At 32.1% G+C, this 21,195-nt stretch overlaps 1 protein-coding gene across 1 annotated transcript in view; it reads right to left on the bottom strand.

Moving 5' to 3' along the window:
- Positions 1-304: 304 nt before the first annotated feature.
- Positions 305-21,195, bottom strand: part of LOC126882332 (cytochrome P450 4C1-like) — a 271,597-nt gene continuing 250,706 nt past the window's right edge. The window contains exon 12 of the mRNA XM_050647208.1: positions 305-543. Within this exon, the coding sequence (XP_050503165.1) occupies positions 383-543 (161 nt within the window). The 3' untranslated portion in view covers positions 305-382. The remainder of the gene's footprint in view (positions 544-21,195) is intronic.

The following is a 21,195-nucleotide window of genomic DNA, read 5'->3' as shown; positions in this document are numbered from 1 at the left end:
TTCTTTAAGCGCCTGTAATATTTTGCTAAGTTCAACTGTATCAAAGGCTTTATGAAAATCGATAAAAACTAGAACTAGGGGTTTATTGTATTTCCTTCGTATTGCAGCCGAATAAAAATGGTACACATTTTTATTATTTTAGATTCTTAAAGATATGACTTACCAAGGAGCATCGACAGTGTTTATTATTATTTTATTCTGCAATTTTTAAAATATGTCTGTATTTTTTCTCTAGTAGATCTCCATATTGGCGCATGTCTATCCCAATTAATACTATAGTTAGCAAGGAAATAAAAAACATACATTGCATTAATAATTTATTAATAATTAATATAACCTACAACTAAATAACTAATACCCTAGCTTATGTCATAGTTTTAAATCATCTATTTTCAATCCACACTTTGGGTCCATCTTTCAGTCTCAAAACCAGGTTCGTCGATAGTTTAATCTCTTCAACGCTTTTATATTCAGTAAAGATTTTATATCTTCGCACAACTGCAGCCAAAACCGTTTTCATATTCATCATGGCGTACTTTGCACCTAAAAGGTACATAATATTAAAGTACCAATAAAACTTTTTTAGGTAACACCGAACACTGACATTTCTAATTGGATTATACTGACAACAGTAACAAAGGTGTATTTACTATATGTGTTGATTTTCGTAGATTAATTCATCGAAAAGGTAAAATTATCTCACATAATCATTTGACATAGACTCAGAAACAATCAGAATTATTTTACGTATTATCAAAAAAAAAGTTAACTCTTCTTGTGTTAGTTGTGGGGTGAACTGAGTAGCTCTACAATCGATAGAGCCGGTCCCAAGCCCAAAAAGAAAGAGGAGAGACAGAGAAATAACATAACACCTCTATTAAAGACAACAGTTTAGCTGGCCTGTCTGATAACTATCTCTGTGAGTCCGTTTTCTATACTAGTAGTAGTCCAGACGCATATTATCAACGGCAGATGAAGTAGATGAGGTTCTATTAAAAATGGTGCTTCTGATGGCGGACGAATAGTAATTATTAGAATAGTAGGTAATTTATAAGTACTTTGAAAAGTTTTTATTAAGTATTTATTAAAAAATACTTAGATTTGCGTAAAAAAATATACATTCAACTACTTATAACTCATTTTAAATGAATATTAACCCTTAAGCTCCTAGTGTTACATATATGTAACGCAGAAACCGCTAAAATGTTAAGCCTTAAGTTCGGGAAGTGATTCTAATTTTAACTAGATGGTGATGCAAGACTTTCAAGGGACACTTGTTTACTAGTTTTCAGCAGTTGGTTCGAGGATTTGATATAACCTGTTTATTTAGTTGAGTGTTTTATGTGGCGGTGATTATTATTTATGGTAAAAAGGGATCTAAGTTTGAGTAAATATATTTTTACTATTCTTTTGTTATTATATTTTGTTTAAAGTGTTTTCAATTGAGAATCAATTAATATCTTTTCTTATTGATAATATAAATTATTTAAAATTTTATCCGGGTTTTGTAAAAAATGGCTTTAATTTTTGGTGTTACATATATGTAACGCTAGGAACATATGGGAGCAAAAATTGGAACTTTTAGAATTATAACGTATTTTTTGTTCCAGAAAAGGGGTTTCCCTTCAAGAAGCGCTGGAGACACTTGTTGCCGTTGAAATTTTATACGTTGATGCTATATACATACATATAGGTACTGAACCCCCAGAATTGAATGTGCTTACAGACGAGGAGTCTGGTGATGAGGAATATAATGATTTTAACAGGCTGTCCGAGAGAATTCTTAGAGCACCTGTTGAACTTGTTTTACGAAATAGTGAAAGAGATTCCGAAATATATGATGATATTAACAAGGCTCAGCTTTCCAGATCATCAACAAAAGATAAAAAAAACTAGTGAAAGAAAAGTTGAAGTTGATCTTATGGACCAGAATGTAGCTAGATACCAAGTAGGAATTTTCTCTAAAAAATGGAGGTGGTGTCTATTTACATTGATGCTGGACATAACTACGGACATAATGGTCTACTTAGATTGATGCTGGACATAACTGGACATAATATATGCTATGATCCTATGCCACAACTAGAATTTCGAAGGTATCTAGTAACATCGTGTCTTACGAAGTATGGTACCAAACCAAAAGCTGCAGGCATCTTCGTTCAGAGTAGTCGTAGATATGATATGATAAGATTGATAATCTCCTGACCCATATTCCTGATAGAAAAAGAGGGATGAGTTGCAAGGGCAATGTGGGAGTGTGCATCAAGTGCAACATAGATTTTCATCTACAATAACTTGATTATGATTTTTCATTTATCTAGTTTTGAATTTTTTTGTTATTTTGAGATTTATAATCGGAAATATTTTAAATATTTTTGCTGTTATATCTTATATAGTATCTAATATATGGTATATATATATATTTTATAATTAAGAAAAAAATGTAGGTATTTTGTGTTAAAACTATCTCCTGAATATATCAAAATAAAAAAAAATTTTCTAAATAACTTAATTCAGGATCTTAAGGGTTATAAGGTTTTTCAAGTAAGGAGTTTATTTGATTGTATATTAGCTTCAATGTTGGTAATGTTTTTGTAAAAAATTTGCTAGTTTTTTAATTATGAAAAGCCGCTTTAAAACATCACTTCTTTACAAAAAAAATTAAAATTTTGCTCCTGTGTCTAAAAAAAAAGTATTGATTTCCAATAATAATGTGTGTAACAAATTTTGAGCAGAATTTGTCCGACTATCGATTTAGGGGTAGCTGTTTTCATAAAATAATTTTCACCCGCGAGAAAGGGTGTCATGCACCCTCAGGGTAAAAGCTCAAGTTGGGACCAAGTCACTTTTGTCTCTTTAGGTATCCTCTAACCACTCACCAATTTTCATGAAAATCGATGAAAGTTCACGGAAATCGGAGGCAATAGTTAATTTTGACATTAATAATTTTGACCATTAATAATTATGGATAGCCGCTATGAACCTATTTTGATAGGCAACACAATGCAAGACGTATTTGCCTATTATATGAAATTTAATTAAAAAAACGTTTAATTCCGTAAACAGATGAGTGAAGGTCGTCTTAGATTCGGATCCCGTACTATATGAGGAATATCTCAGTAGTACATACAGAGTGATTGATTAGTAGGGTAAAAGTTAATAAAAAAATTTAGCCACCTTTGAGCTTCATATTACAAAATTAGTTAGAATGTTACAGGGTGTTCGATAACACAGTGGCAGACCAAACTTATGTTTTTTTAAATGGAACACCCTATATTTTATTCTAAATTCGAAATCTTGTTAACTTTTCCATCACAAAAATATAATGGTTTGTAATGTTATATAGGGTATTTATAAAGTTATAACCAATTTTATATGAAAATCGTAACAAGTTCAACTCCCTGTATAAATAAAAATAAGCAAAAAACAATGGTTTATTAATGTCATATTTTTATTTATACAGGGAGTTGAACTTGTTAGGATTTTCATACAAAATTGGTTATAACTTTGTACATACCCTGTATAACATTACAAACCTTTATATTTTTGTGATGGAGAAGTTAACAGGATTTCGAATATAAAATAAAATATAGGGTGTTCCATTAAAAAAAAACATAAGTTGGGTCTGCCACTGTGTTATGGAACAGCCTGTAACATTCTAACTAATTTTGTAATGTGAAGCTCAAAGGTGGCTAAAATTTTTGTTATTAACTTTTATTGCTATCTATTACTATAGCGGAGCTATTGAGCTTTACCCTACTAATCAATCACCCTGTATACAGTGTGGGCCAAAGGAAACAGTCCACCTCGACATTTGGGAGTATTTATTAGATTTTAAAGAAATAACGAAACAGGTCGATTTTCGATCTAAACGGACACATTTTTGCGGTACATACATCTGTCATTTGTGAACCCCCTCCCTTCCACTTCACCCAACACTTATTTTTAAATAGGGAGTAGGGGTCGTGTGCTAGCTAATTTAAAAGGTTATTCAATTCTCTATTCAGCAATATTAACATTGACATAATTATTTATACAGGGTGTTCAAGAAAAATTATTTTGAATTAAATTAATTGATACAAAAAGAAGAATGTATGTAATTTATTTAACTCAAAATGCATTTTACTGCTGTCAGAAAACATGAAAAAAATGTTTATTGAATAAATAAACATTGTTTGTTGCTTAAATTCAATATTCAACCTACCAAGGGGCAGATGGGTAGCAGCTTGAACATTGCAATTAAGCGAAAAGCAATGTTTATTTATCAAAAAACTTTTTTTCTGTTTTGTGACAGCAGTAGAATGTATTTTGAATTAAATAAATTACGTAAATTGTTCTTCTTGTATCAATTAAATGATTTAATTCAAATAAGTATTTTCCTCTTTATGCACTATTTAAATCCCCTGGTCTGGACAATATTGATGCGTAGCTAATTAAAACAAGCGGTCATGAACTCATAAGTACAATCCATCAATTAATAGAAAAGGCCTGGCAACAATAAATAATGCCGAAAAAATGGTGTAGTAGTATTATTGTACCATACACAAGAAAGAAAAAAAGGAATCATGCATGAATTACAGAGGAATCTCACTAATCATCATTACGTATAAAATATTGGCTTCGATATTAATAAAAAGATTAGTGCCATACGCCGAAGACATGGTTGGTGACTACCAGTGTGGTTTCAGGCCTGGCAGATTGACTGTTGATGAAATATTTACAATAAGACAAATGCTTGAAAAGTATTGAGAATATTTATAATCAGGACATGCATCAGATCTTTATAGACTTTGTGATCTGGTCAATTTTCAAAGCGCGGCTAGGAAACTATTTCACAGCAAACGGTATCAAAGTCAATACAGAAGCAGAGAAGATGAGAGCTATTATTTAAACGCTTTAGACGAGGGCGCATATCAGCTTATTTTCGATCTGGTAAGTCCTGAAAAACCAGAAGAAAAAACGTATAATCAGCTTATTGCTACATTGGACGGGTATTTCAAACCACAGCAGAGTCCGTTTGCAGCGCGATTTAAATTTTACAGTGCCATAAAAGAGGTGCACGCTTAAGAGGATTAGCGGTAGGCTGTGAGTTCGGCAGCGAGTTAAAAGTATGCCTAAGAGACAGATTTTTGTTCGGTTTCGGCAAGGGACCCGTGTTGGACCGACTTATGGAAGAAGAGGTAAGCGCCGATCTCGAAAAAATGGTCAGTTTAGCAGCTTCCAAGATGGCTGTTAGAGAAATACACGAGGAAATGGTAGAGGTTAAGCCATAACCTCTTAATCACGTCAGTTCTGAAGGCACGGGAAGGTACGAAGGTACGCGGAGGTACGATGAGCAGCGACGTAGGAGCAACGCGCACACTCCGAGGAAATGGGCAACTACAGAGACGCAGAGATCAGAAAATGAGGAGCAGCACAGAGGTTACACGCATGACATCCAACCCTAACAACGACAACATGGTGCATGTGACAGATGCGGAAGGATGAATCATAATATAGATAAGTGTATTTATAAAAATTATATTTCCATTTGGCCAGAAGCTGCTACAAATCGGCCATTTGGCCAGAGTTTGTAAAGGTAAAAAGAAATCTTTTTTATCGCATCAAAATTTTTTACAAAATCAAGAACAGGCAAAAAACGTTCCTGATGTAAATAATGATGATGATATTGACCTTCTTAATATATCAGACAGAAATATTTTTGATTCGCAAAGCATGAATACGGATATTTTAGAGGATTTGTTACGTTAAAGGTATTAGTACACAATCATTATTTAGTATTTCAGATTGATACTGGTAGTAGTGTTTCTTGTTTATCTAAGCAGTGTTATTTAAAATATTTTTCTCATATTTACATAAAACAAACAAATAGACGTTTTATTTTTTATAATGGGGTACAAGTTGAGCCCCTAGGGGTAATTAATTTGAAAATTTCATATAACAATAAAGAAAATTATTTAGCTTACTAATGAAGTAAAAACCTCACATGTAGGTAGGTGGTATATAATTTATTAAAAATTTTTTTTTTCTAAAAATGATCCAAGATGGATAAAATCACAAACGTTTTCGGACCAATCAGTCCATCATCAGGTGGTAGAAACTTCAGATCTAAAGTAGTTGGAACTAGCTACATATTTAGGTCAAAAGACCTTAATGTAATAATAATTATGCCATTTAGGCTACAAAAATGTCGACAATAAGTCGATGTCACAAGAAATTAAATTGCAACGGTATTACAAAGTGGTCTTCATCTTGGCCTCAAACTGACAGACTATCTGTGAATACCACTTTGTAATACCGTTGCAATTTAATTTCTTGTGACATCGACTTATTGTCATATACAGATCGGAAGATCTAGAGATCTTCCAAATCGGAAGAAAAACCTATTGCCTTTGCGTCCAGAACGCTTTCAACTTCTGAACGTTCCTATTCTCAAATCGAAAAAGAGGGATTAGCAATAATTTTTGGAATTTTAAAATTTAGTCAATATTTATATAATAAAAAATTTATTTTAGTTACTGATATGAGGCCACTCTTAACTATTTTTGGCCCGAAAAAAGCAATACCACAATTTTCAGCAAATCGTCAAACCCGATGGGCAATTATTTTATCGGGATATCAATACGAGATAGAGTATGTTTCAAGTGGAAAAAAGAGTGCAGATTGGCTATCACGTTTACCGATTAAAATTAGTAAAGATTTTTTATTAAGTGATTCAGTTGAATTTGATTACTGTAATTTTGTAGAGTGAAGTCAAGATTTAAAATTAAATTTCGAAAATATTAGGCAAGCTACCAATTCGGATGCTCTGCTTGCTAAAGTAAAAAAATTTATTACAAATGGATGGCCTAAGAAAATAAAGGAGGCTCAGTTGAATCCATTTTTTGTTAAAAGATATGATTTTTGTATTAAACAAGATTGCATTTTTTGGAATCATAGAATTGTTATCCCTTATAAGTTACAAAACGAAATTTTAAAGCAACTTCATAATACACATATGGGTATTGTTAAAATGAAAAATTTTGCTAGAGGTTTTGTTTGGTTTCCAAATGTAGACAAAGAAATTGAAAAAATTAGCAAGTCATGCGAAGCTTGTACGCTTCATTCTAACAATCCCCAAAAAGCGGAAATAATACCCTGGTCGTGGCCAAAAGGTCCATGGGAAAGAATACATCTAGATTATTTTGAGCTAAAACGAAAATATTACTTAGTCATTATAGATGCATTCTCAAAATGGTTGGAAGTTTTCAAAATGTCAAGTATAAATTCTGTGTGCACAATTAAAGTACTTAGAAGTGTATTTGCTAGGTTCGGCCTGCCATTAACGTTAGTTTCAGATAATGGTAGATCTTTAGTTTCTGAAGAATTTGAATATTTTTTGACACAAAATAACATTAAACACTTAACTAGTCCTCCGTACTCTCCTTCCTCCAACGGGGCTGCAGAAAATTCTGTAAAAACTGTTAAAAACGCGATTAAAAAAGCTCTTGAATCTCGTAACAATGGAGATACTCATTTGGCATTAGTTACATTTTTGTTTGACTACCGTAATGAACCGCATGTTTCTACTGGTGTTAGCCCAGCGATACTCATGTTCGGTAGACAGTTAAGAAATAGGTTTTCAACTCTTTTGCCATCAGAACACACAATTACAAATAAAGGCTTAAACACTGTTGAAATACGCAGAAGGGTCGAAAACGTACAAAATAAGCAGGTAGAATATAAAGGTGGTAAAAATAATATTAATTTTGAAATAGGAGAAACAGTTTTAGTCAAAGATTATAGAAATTTTAATTATCGTTGTTATATTAAGGGAAAAATTGTAAAAATTTTAGGTAAGCGAACTTACTTAGTTGAAGTGATCGATTTGCAAAAAACTTGGAAAAGGCACACCAATCAAATCAAAAAATTTGAAGTTGTTAGTAACAAAGTACCACACATTCCAATAAAATCAAACATTTCAGCTAACGTTAAAAGAAAACCTTGCTGAAAATGTTGCTAAAGACATTCCTCAAATTTCACAGCCTTCCTCAGAAAATAACTTTAATGAACACGACAATCAAAACACGCCAATTTTAAGACGCTCTAAACGTAATGAAAATAAATGATTGCTGAAACTTGTTAAAAATTGATGGTTATATATTTTGTTTTTGTTACGAAACTGTACCTAGTTATGTATTATATTAGGCTGATAAAGTTATAGGAAAAAAGAGAAGTTTTATAGGTGAAGGATAGGCATATATTTTTTTTGTACTTACAGACTCTGAAATTAATATAAAGTGTAACATTATAAAAATTTTATTTCACTCTTATTAAAGAATTAAGTAGGTAATAATTATTTTTTTATGGTATGTTAAAGTATGAAATATTTGCATATTTTTTTAAGGGGAGGAATGATGTGATATACTAGGTTTTAAGTTATTCTTATTTCGCGCGGTGTCACTGCCCATTGTTGACAGCAGTGACCATCCCACTACTCTGTAACAGTATATAAGACAATTGTAACCTGTATTCGACCATGCTTTTGAAAAAAGGCAAACCCCCAACCGACGTGGAATCCTATAGACCAATTTCATTAATCAATACTCTGGGTAAAGTTCTTGAGCTAATCCTAAAAGAGAGGCTCAATGACTTTCTCGAAAACCACAATATCATACCAAAATTCCAATATGGATTCCAGTCAGGTAAATCTACTAAACATGCATTAATAGATTTCACTACCAAAGTTACTCAAACCATCAACGATGGTTCATTCGCCATAGCCACATTTCTGGATGTGCAGAAGGCTTTCGACCAGGTCTGGGACGACGGGCTTGTTCGGAAACTTCTGGACATCGGGCTACCACTGCAATTTACCAAAATTGTACACTCCTACCTCCACAACCGTACTGTCAGAGTTAAAATAGGCGATCAAAAGTCCACCCCCTTCACTCCACAAGCTGGAATTCCCCAGGGTTCAGTCCTAGCACCGCTGTTGTACATCATCTACAACAGCGACATCACTAACCAAAATATCCCAGGTAATCGGCTGTTTCTCTATGCAGACGACACGACTCTGCTCTCAACAACCTCTCGATACAACCCAAGACTCCTCTTCAGAAGAGCCCAGGCTCTGTTGGACGGCGTCGGCGAATGGTGTTGTAAGTGGAGAGTCACGCTGAACGCGAACAAAACAACAACAATTGTGTTTCGCGCCCCTTCTGTGTCAAATAGAATCATACGCAATGAAGACGACCAATATCCACTGAGACTGTTGGGAGAAAGGCTTGTTGTTAGCCCGACTGCGAACTATTTGGGAGTACTGTTAACCAGGACTCTCAACTGGGACGCAGATCTAAAGGCAACTTTAGATAGGGTAAGGAACAGGGCCAGACTTCTCAACGCTCCCTCGGGAAAAATTGGCAAGACACACAAGAAGACTCTCATTCACACTTACAAGACCTTTATTCGACCCGTCATGGAGTACAAATCATGTATCTACTCTCTTTGTTCAAGACAAAAACAAGAGAGGTTGTTGAGAACAGAACGTAGAATCTTGCGTAGATGCAACTATGAGCACTGGCGATATCCCTCAAACGAAATCCATAACATCTCGAACACCCCCAAAATCACCGAGAGAATAAACTCTCTGAACAGGAACTTCACAATCAAAGTAATCAACGGCCCCCCTTCCGACACACAAGAATCTCTCAAATGTTCCTGTTCATCTTCCGGCCACGTACTCCACCGAAAGCCCAAACGCAAAAAGATTCATGTACCGTCCGCTCTAATGCAAACATGCATTGACGAACTCCCGGTGGAGTACGAAAACATCCTTGAGGCTACCCCGTTAGCCTACCGTACCCACCTCTAACATTTCCTCTTCCCTACCCCGAACAGGGAGAAGTTGGTTTTTTGCGGTTTCCCAACTTCAGTGCACAATTATACCTGTTCGTCCCAAGAAAATAGCCGCAACTATTTTCTCCTCTCGAACGCACACTGTCCGTCCACGCTGCGCTCAAAGCCACCTCCTGACCGTCGACGAGGGACGCAGGTTCGCCTGTCGTTGTACAATGGTTTCTAGGGAGACTGGTCGAGAGCAAAGCACGGACAGTACACGTAAATGTCTATGGAACCAACAACAATCCATCAAACTTTCTTCTCTGTTGACTTCTTAGCCTTCTGGACACCACCGTCCGGCATAACCCAGGATCCAAGAACACCAGAACACGGCGCTTGCCCCAGTGTGTTTTTCGGACTGTTTGCTTTTGCTGCCAACACAATACATTCACCTCAAACCCTGAAGAGGACAAAATCCTAAACGGGGAAGCACATTGCACTCATTTCTTCTAAGCATTTTCTAGACAAGCAAATCAAAACAATGTGATGATGTATTCGACCTCTTGTATGTTACTTCAACTTTACAATAAAACTAGTCCGTTCATGTCCGGCTTTTATTTAAAGTTGTAACGTCTCGAGCACGTGTCAGCTGAATAGATAGTGCTGATACATTACAGACTTCAAACAGGCTTATGATTCAATTAATCGTGCAACATTATGGAAGGCAATCATCGAGCTCGGCGTACCCAAGAAACTAACTGCGGTAACACAAATGTGTGTAAGTAACTCCTTTGCACAAGTAAGAATAGGCGGAAAATATCGAATGCTTTCTGAGTAAATTCTGAACTGAGACAGGGAGATCCGTTGTCTCCATTGTTGTTAACCTGGCCTTAGAATATGTCATGCGGAAAATATATCACAAAATCAAACCAGATATAACTGCTCCAGGAGCAAAAATCATACTCGCCTTTGCCGATGACGTAGACGCAGTAGCACAATTGAAGAAGCTGCATTAAACATCGGTCTAAAAATAAATGAAGACAAAACAAAATACATGGTCGTCTCAAAACAAGAACGACGGCGAACAAGGCAAAACATTACTATAAAAGATCACAACTTCGAAGTGGTTAAAGAACTTAAATATCTAGGAGCAACAATCACAAATGACAACAAATTAGAGCAAGAAGTTGAAAAGAAAATAATGACAGGAAACAGATCTTTCTTTGCAATGCAACATCTAATGAAGTCAAAATTTCTTTCACGAGGTGCAAAAATTCAGATATATAAGACCATAATACGACCAGCAGTCGCGTATGGAAGCGAAACATGCACGCTACCAAAAAGAGAAGTAAATAAATTTCTGGTGTGGGAACGTGAAATCCTTCGAATGATATATATATATATATATATATATATATATATATATATATATATATATATATATATATATATATATATATATATATATATATATATATAGGCATGCAGGCAACTTTTAATACAGCTCAAAAGATTGTGGAAAACTTCTCTTTTCGAGTCGTGTTTCTACTTCTTGGTCATCAGAGTAGATGGCACTTTTGTAGCTCGGCACCTGAGGAGCGAAATATTAAGACACATCATTGAACCGTCGGTGTATCAATTCGTACCTAGCCGAATACTGACGAGCGAGGCATCGCGAAACTAGTCTATTCTATTGGTACCCATTGATATACGGAGGATTTAACGATGTGATCTTACACCATTTATTTGGTATGTAAAATCTAGCATTGGCAAAGCTTTTGCCGAAGCCCTGCATGCAGGCAACTTTTAATACAGCTCAAAAGATTGTGGAAAACTTCTCTTTTCGAGTCGTGTTTCTACTTCTTGGTCATCAGAGTAGATGGCACTTTTGTAGCTCGGCACCTGAGGTGCGAAATATTAAGACACATCATTGAACCGTCGGTGTATCAATTCGTACCTAGCCGAATACTGACGAGCGAGGCATCGCGAAACTAGTCTATTCTATTGGTACCCATTGATATACGGAGGATTTAACGATGTGATCTTACACCATTTATTTGGTATGTAAAATCTAGCATTGGCAAAGCTTTTGCCGAAGCCCTGCATGCAGGCAACTTTTAATACAGCTCAAAAGATTGTGGAAAACTTCTCTTTTCGAGTCGTGTTTCTACTTCTTGGTCATCAGAGTAGATGGCACTTTTGTAGCTCGGCACCTGAGGTGCGAAATATTAAGACACATCATTGAACCGTCGGTGTATCAATTCGTACCTAGCCGAATACTGACGAGCGAGGCATCGCGAAACTAGTCTATTCTATTGGTACCCATTGATATACGGAGGATTTAACGATGTGATCTTACACCATTTATTTGGTATGTAAAAAAAAAAAAAATATATATATATATATATATATATATATATATATATATATATATATATATATATATATATATATATATGGCTCACAAATGATAGGAAGCCCGCTACAACCTGCCGATGAATGGAAGCCCGCGGTTTACGGGGTAAGGGGATTGTAGCACTGTCTTATTCCTACAGTCTTACGGAGCCCACTCGTATAAACGCGTTCACAGTGTATATGGATTACGCATTATACGAAGCCCGACGATGTTGCCATGTTTTAATTTACGTTTAAATAATACGACTGTTCTACGAGATCCTTATATGTGTATATAAGTCGTCATATTGCCTGTTATAAGAAGCCCAATTCTATTCAGCAATCTATACGAAGCATTTTAGAAGAGTCAAGATAGAACGAAAAGATGCATTGTTTCGGAGCAATTCAAACAAGATTATCTTTTTCTAAAACTTTTTTTGTTAGTTTATATACATGTTAAAGTAAAAAGTTCTACTCACAGATTTTGCCGCTAATTGTTTATTATTTGTTTAAACAATAACAATAATTGTTTTGTACAGTGTGTCCAATTAACACGTTGTCGGACACTGCGTCAAATGTATAAGCAAGTGTTGTGACACTATATGTATTTTGCAAAGTAGAATAGGGAAAAATTCAACGTATATAGACGTTGTGTCACATTACATCAATGGAAATTAGACGACTATAGACGTTCTGTTCGTCAACGTGAAAAGTTGTGCATGGTCTAAATTAAAAATAGAACCATCAGTTCATTTTTTTAAGCCGTATACGAGATATTATGTCAAAAAATATGAATTTTACTCAAGAGTAAAGTAGCTTTATTATTCAAAATATTAAAAATTGTTGTAATGAAAAGTTGTTTGGAATTAAGAACTATATTCTAATATGCCACTTCATCTTTCTAATTAAAAAAAAGTTGAATTTTTTTTAATTATGGATATACAACATTATTTTCAGTTATTTCAATTATGATAACTATTTTATTATAGACCAGTAAGGATCTGTGAAAAAACGTCTATTTTTGGATGTGAAAGGTGGCATTCGAATTTTTGCAGATAAAGTAAGGTGATAACTTCGTTAATAATAATTTACTTATGCTCCTTCTCAAATATGGCCGGAACATTAATAAAAAAAATAAAATATTTAAAAATTCGAAAAACGTCGATTTTTTTCTGTTTCTTTGCTTATAACTTTAAAACGATTCGTTTTGGAACAAAGTCGTAGAGAAATAAAATAAAGATAATTGAATTTTGTATGATATCCGACTGGTCAAAAATGTCTTAACTTATTACCTTTTCTGCAATATAGCAATAAATACAAAATAAGGGGGCAAAATATGCCTGTTGTTATTCAATGTTTTTAACCACTTCGGTGGTACTTAGAACCTTAGTAATTCGCTTTGGAAATTCTTTGTAACATACTTAAACTGTTTACCAAATTTCATTAAAATCGACCTAATAGATTTTGCATAATAAATTTGCAATTTAAATGTTTTTAAAAAAGTTCAAATTTTTTAAAATCTTTCTGAACAAAAAGCAGACCATTTAGAAGTTGTCTAATTTTTTTACATATAAAGAGGTGCTTTACCTATCTAATACACTTTACAGAATTAAAATCGGATTATTTAAGGGGCCTCAGCAATGTTTTAAACTTATAAATAATTTTTTGGCTTATAAACAAATAGCTTTGTTTAATAATAAAAAATTAATTTTTAGCAATGCAAATAATTAAAACCGGTATAACTTGATTTATACTTTCAAATTCTGTCAGCAGAATTGCTATTTTATTTTTTAATCAAAAGTTATTCGCGTTCAAAAATTGCACTTTTTCGATTTTTTGAAAGTTCCATTGCGTTTATCCCGAAAACTATGCATCCTACGAAAAAACTTGTAAGAACATTTTTTGCTTAGACTTACCCAAGAAATATAAAAAAGTGTTTTATTTTGCGAAAAATCGATGTTATGTAATTCCTCAAGTTGTTTGTTTATAACAATTTTATTGACATCCGGATCAACTGTTACCCAAAAAAATCGTGTTCCACGGGTCAAAAAATACATAAAAATCTTGGGTAAGTCCATCTAAATAAAGGAGCCCGCAGCACCCCCTCCTGGCCACAGGACTAATTTGTTTATAAGCCAAAAAATTGTTTATAACTTTAAAATATTGCTGAGGCTTCTTAAACAATCCGATTTTAATTCTGTAAAGTGCATTAGATAGGTGGAGTGCTTCTTTATATGTAAAAATTTACCAATCTTTGTATACACTAGTTTTTGTTGTGCAAGATTTTAAAAAATTTTAATTTTTTAAAAAAAGTTTAGATTGCAAAATTATTATTCAAAATCTAGTAAGTCAATTTTAATGAAATTTGGTGTACGGTTTTAGCACATTACAAAAATTTTCTAAGCGAATTAGGAAGGTTCCAAGTGTAACCTAAGTGATGGAAAATAATTGAATAATAACAGGCTTGTTTTGCCCCCTTATTTTATATTTATTGCTATTTTGCAGCAAGGGTGATTAATGAAGAGATTTTTAACCAATCGCATCTAATAGAAAATTTAATTACCTTTGTTTTATTCCTATACGACTTTGTTCCAAAATGAATCGTTTTAAAGTTATAAGCAAAAAAATTAGAAAAAAAAACGAAATTTTTTGAAATTTTTAAATATTTTATTTTTTTTATTAATGTTCCGGGCATATTTGAGACGGAGCATTAATCAATTATTAATAACGAAGTTATCACCTAACTTTATCCGCAAAAATCTGAATGCCACCTCTCACATCCATCTAAAAACAGATCCTTACTGGTCTATTATTAATTATACGAAAAAAAGTTATCCTTTGTAAAAAGTTCTGCATGGCCAAAGACCTTAAATACAACCATCTTATATCAATTTTGATTAATTTTATACGAGGTATGTCAAAAAAGATAAATTTCGATCAAGAATAAAGTACCTTTATAGTTCAGAATATTTCAATGAGAAGGATGGAATATTGGAAGATGGTTTTTAGTGTTGTTCTGAAGCTATTTTCCTGTGGCATTTTTATAATTATTTTGATTGGGACATAAGCCACAATTAAATTGAAAAAATAATTTTATTAACGTTTCGACGCCCAAATCGGATGTCCTTGTCAAAATACAAAATATTACCGAGTAAATATTAGTAATATTTTATATTTTGACAACGACATCCGATTTGGGCGTCCAAACGTGAATACAATTATTTTTTCAATTTAATTGTGGCTTATTTCCCAACCAAAGATAGATTCCCAACCTAGCGACCCGGCATTGGTCGCTAGGTAGATTGTTACGCGAGTGGTCGCGCGTGAGATTTTCTCTCACATATCCAAATTTTACCTTTTTTTACAAAATAAAGTTTTTAAAACAGTTTTTAAACTTTTTTTATTAACTAATAATAAGAAAAAAAAATGTAACATAATATAGATAATAATATAATAAAATAAAAAGAAATAATCGGAATTAAACCAATATTAATCAATCTCCGTATCTTGATAATTTACGGCACAGCACACAAATATAACAAGAATGCTCTGGAAAAATTGATTGATGACAATTACAATTTTTTTTACATTATTTTAGGTTTTAAGTGCCAAAATAAAATTAATTTTTATGTACAGTTCGTAACGCGGGTGGTCGCTTCATGAGAGAATGTCTCACTTGAAGCGCGCTGACTCAACAATTGGGTGATATTAGGTCAACTGAGTCACTATCTAAGCGGACGATTCTATTAGATTGTCGAGGGAGGATAGTTAGGAGACTAGAAGGAACTACAGATCTTATAATTTCCCAGAAAAAAAATTCTGTGCAATTTTCTGAAACCGTGAGAGAAAATCTCATATAGCGACCACTGGCGGGTTAATTATGGTTTTTAGTTCTAAACAACTTTACATAAGCACAATTTTCAATATTGTGAAAAATAAGGGTATATTATTTAAGTACTCTTGGGAAAATTCATATTTTTTTTATATACCTCGTATAAAATTAACAAAATTTGATTTTAGACGGTTGTATTTTAGGTTTTAGATCCTGTATAACATTTTATAAAAAATAACTGTTTTTCGTAAAATGAATAATAAAAGAGTTTTCCACCTACCTCTACCGAAAGTATACTTTTCCGGACCTGATTGTAGGGAGCAAAGTTGTACTTTTCCTCCCTAGGGAAGAAAAGTAAAAGTGACATCATGGTATTTCATTCATAAAAATATAACTTATTGACGCCCTGTACAATATCTATTTTCTATTACGTAAGTTTGTATACATTTTAACGTTTATTTATAAAACACTCTGTATTTCACAGAATGGTAAACAACTGTAAATTTTTATTTTGATTTAACAATGTTTACATTTTTATTTTGACTTATATTTGACAGTTGACAGTTATATTGTACGTACTTATTAGTTTTAGTTCTAATAAATTTTGTTGGTTAGTTACACAAATAAATTAAGTAAAAATGAAAAAATGACTTGTTATTTGAGGAAGGTGGAAAAACCATATGTATAACATGGGAGTAAAGTGCCTTTTCCTCCCTTGAATGATTACTGCCCTCCGCTACGTGTCGGGCAGTAAACTTCATTCTCGGGAGGAAAAGAAGCACTTTCCTCCCTTGTTATACAAATATCTATATGTATCATAATTGAAATAAAAAACTAAAAATAATGTTGATTAGAAAAATTTTCAAATTTTTTTTTCCATTAGAAGGATGAAATTGCATATCAGAATATAGTTCTTAATTCCAAACAATCATGTTAAATTATATAATTTAAAATAATTTTAAAAATATCGTTGAATTTTGTTTCTATTTTGTTTTTGATTATGCTGAATCCGAATATGGCATTACAATTTGAAAATGCTTATAAAGAAGTTCTTCTACACTATGTCTGCGTAGCAAGGAACCATATTTGAAACATTTTTATTACAAATTTTACGAAAAAAAGTTTATTCTTCATAAATTGCTCTGCATAGTCTAAAATCTAAAACCCAATCATCAGATATCAAGTTTTATCAATTTTATACGAGGTATGTCAAAAATACGGATTTTATTAAAGAGTAAAGTACCTTTATATTCCAGAATATCAAAATATGGGTATTATAAAAAGTTGTCGGGAATTAAAAACTATGTTTTATTATAATTACATCATTATAATTGAAAAAAAAAATTCAATGTTTTCTCAAATTACGGATACCCATCATCATTATTTTATTTCAATTATTTCAACTATTTTATTATTAATTTTACGAAAAAAAGTTATTCTTCATAAAATACTCTATTCTGGTCTAAAGTCCAAAAAACAACCATCAGATATCAAACTTTTTCAATTTTATACGAGGTACGTAAAAAATATGACTTTTGCTTAACAGTTCAGTATGGTTTGTTCAACAGTAAATTGTTGAGTTCAATTAGTGCGGTCGTAAATATTATTAAATTTATCTGACCTGGTCCATTGTTAAGACCCACCCGGAGCGATAAGCAACCGAGGTAGACAGAGTTGGTCTTTTGACAATTAACACTGACTAGACGGTAATCCCATAATAAAGCAAAGAAATTGTACCAGAAAACATATTTAAATTTTACCTGAAACCGGACCTTTTATACTATTATCGGTTATTCCAGGATGTTTATAGTGGTAACTAATTGAACTCGACCATTTACTGTTAAACATACCATACCTTTATAGTTCACAATATCTCATTTAGAAGAATGTAATTAAACAGTGAAACATATTTTGTAATTCCAAACAACTTTTTTTAATAACAATTTTCGATATTGTGAAATCTAAAGGTACTTTACTCTTGAGTGAAATTCATATTTTTTTACATACCTCGTATGTCAAAATGTAAAATCGTATGTAAAACCTCGTATGTAAAATTAATAAAATTTGATATTTGATGGTTGCATCTGAGATCATATACGATGAAGAGTATTTTATAAAGAATAACTTTTTTCGTAAAACTGGTAATAAAAAAGTTATTAATAGGTTCGAAGTTACGCAGACATAATGTTTAAGAGCTAAAAATATTTTTTTGTTGAAAATTTATTATTGTTCAAGCTTATTATTAAATTTATTTTAGGTAAGTTTTAGAGAAAACATTTTTGATCACTTTTTATAAACAATTTTTTAGTTGGTAATTTTCGGTTTTTGTATTAGGTACATTTTTGTTATCTTTCTTAATTTTTGTCAAAAAGGAATAGTTTCATTCATAGTTTCATAGTTTCATTTCTAAAATAAAATTATTGAGTAAATTTTAAAAATACATCAAATGCTTTAAAAAATCACCTATAAAATTGTAAAAAATCTTTTCAAACTTGAGTAATACCGTTTTAAAGTGCTGGTAATTCTGTAAACTACGTTTTTACTTAAAACTTACGTAAAAGTTTTCAAAAATTGCATTTTTGCGTCATATCATTTGAATTAAATTTTTGGCATTTTTTTGAATGAAACATTGTTTAGTAAGATGTTTGAAAGGTAAGTTGTGCAAATTTGAGAGCTTTATAAGAAAAATTTTATTAGTTACATATTTTTAAATAATGTTTAAACAAAATTCAGCCCACACCGTACTTATGCCCATACATTTTATTTCTTTTTATTATAACCATAAGATAGCTTAATTGTTCTTCTTTCCAATTAAGCTATCCTTTCTTGTTCCTTCTCTTAATTTCCTTCTTTCTTGTCCAATTTGTAAAATTTTATTTGATCCATTAATTAGAGAAATACACTGAAATAACTCAGCCGTGCACTTCGCTAGTTTACAGTGCGCCAATGTTTGTGAGAAGGGTGTCTTTAGCGTTATAAATAAAAAATTATAGAAGCTACAGATTTAATTTTATAAAAATTTTAATCTTATATTAAGGTTTTTTTCAATAGTCTGAATTTTTCAAGTCAAGTCAGTTTTTTTCTAAAATTTATATTTTCGGGGTTATTTAAAGAAACATCTAATTTCGCAGTTCATTTGTTTAATAAAAAATTAAGTGCCCACTTCTAGAGTAGAACTTTTTAATATGTTGTTTATTAAACATTTCTTAGGGCCATCGGTACATAATTCGCAAATATTTTAAGGCTATCCCCACTCTTTCTGTTTTTACACGGCAAATTACGTGTAGTAAAATTGTCACTGGTATGGATATGTAAACTTTACTTGACAATTTCATCATTAACTGTAAAGATGGCTTTTGAATGCTCTTGGATAACTATTACTAGTATAATTAATTGCCTTAATTGTTAATTCAGTTAATTAATATGATTATTTCATATTTCCGACCAATAGAAAGCTACAGAAATACAAATTAAATTGATCATTTTTGATAATATCCCATCGTCAAGTATATTACGTCAGATGCCCTTCGTTGCTGTGAAAAAATACATTCAGTGACATTAATGACAATTACTGTTTTAAAACTTATAAAAGTGATGACTTTCAATCGTTAAATATTTATAACAACTGTGTGTTTAATTGTACTAATTTGTACTTACATAAATAAATTACAATAAAATTTTGGTTTTAAACAGTTTTATTCATGAAATAATCGCAGCAAATTGCAGCTCGATCTCTGAAATTATTATCGAATTGTTTCCCTCGTGCCACTTGACGTAATTTCACTCCCCTTCGGGTCGTGAAATTAATACTGTCAAAGTGTCACTCGGGAAAAATTCGATAATTTCAGAGCTCTTGTGCAATTACTACTGATAATTTTTTCACTACCTATGTATTCAGCAATAATTTATCTACTGTACAACAAAAGCTAATAATCAATCGAGAAAAGAGGAAAAGTGATAAAGTGATTTTTTAATAATATATTGTTACTATGAAACGCTTACAATTTTGAACATCTGTAACAACACAATACTTGGATCACTGAATATATCCTGGTGTATTCTCTGCTTTGGATCTTCCATAAATAATAAACAATAAATAACTTTTTATTAAGTTCACGTCTTAAATCAATTATTTGTTAAACACATTATCAATATTATTTAATCAACAACTGAAAATATTCCCAATGCCAGGTCAAATATTTAAAATTGTCACTGTCTGACTGACAAAGATTTGGAAAATATTACCACGGACATTGTGTTCATGTTTTTTTTTCAAATCCTGAAAAAAAAACAATAAATATTTTTGAAAAATTTAAACGCAAAATGAAAGACTAAATTATTACCGAGGGCCGAAAGTCTCTTACAATAAATAAAAAGTTTATTTTGAATGAGATATTTTGAAATTAAAAGTCACACTAAATTTTCTTTTAGTTTTTTAGCCCTGTAACTTATTAAAATAAATATTAGAGAAGTTCTCAGGGACTTTCGGCCCTCGCTAATAACGTAATCTCTTATTCTGAGTTTAAAATTTTCAAAAATAATTATTAGTTTTCTCAGAATTCGAAAACAAAATGAATTCCATTTGAGTAGCATTTCAGCAGAAACTACGTGCCCATTCCCTTAATGAAATTAAAAAACATCTATATTGTTTGATTTTTTCCGAAGGGAAAATCTATATGCATTATTGTATTAAATATTTTGTATTTGTATTAAATGAGGAGCTCAGAGCAACAGTGGCACAGTCCACAAATTGAGCATTTTTAGATTAATACATCAATAAAAGCAGAAAAATTGGATATATGGTTCAACAGCGGTCTACACAATCTAGCTCTATATTTGGCAATATGGCACTACATAATGTATTGTTGCCTTGACAAATACTAAAAATACGAATGAAACAGTGGCCTAACCCTCAATTGTGTGGCTCAGACCCATCAAACAAGTGTTCATCGTATCAGAATCAGAATAATACGCATAATTCATAAGAATGACTATTTTTAATTTTATAAAGTAATATTTAATAATAATAACTTTAACCCCGTCCTTGACTGAGTGGTAAGAGCGCGTACCTTTGGATCGAAAAATCCGAATGGTTGTGAGTTCGAATCTCACCAGGGTCAGAAATGTTTCATTTATTATAAATTAATAAA

This window comes from Diabrotica virgifera, chromosome 3, assembly GCF_917563875.1.
Source record: "Diabrotica virgifera virgifera chromosome 3, PGI_DIABVI_V3a".
Taxonomy (NCBI): Eukaryota; Metazoa; Arthropoda; class Insecta; order Coleoptera; family Chrysomelidae; genus Diabrotica; species Diabrotica virgifera.
The sequence above is the reverse complement of the archived record's forward strand: the minus strand, read 5'-3'. Positions and strand labels throughout refer to the sequence as shown.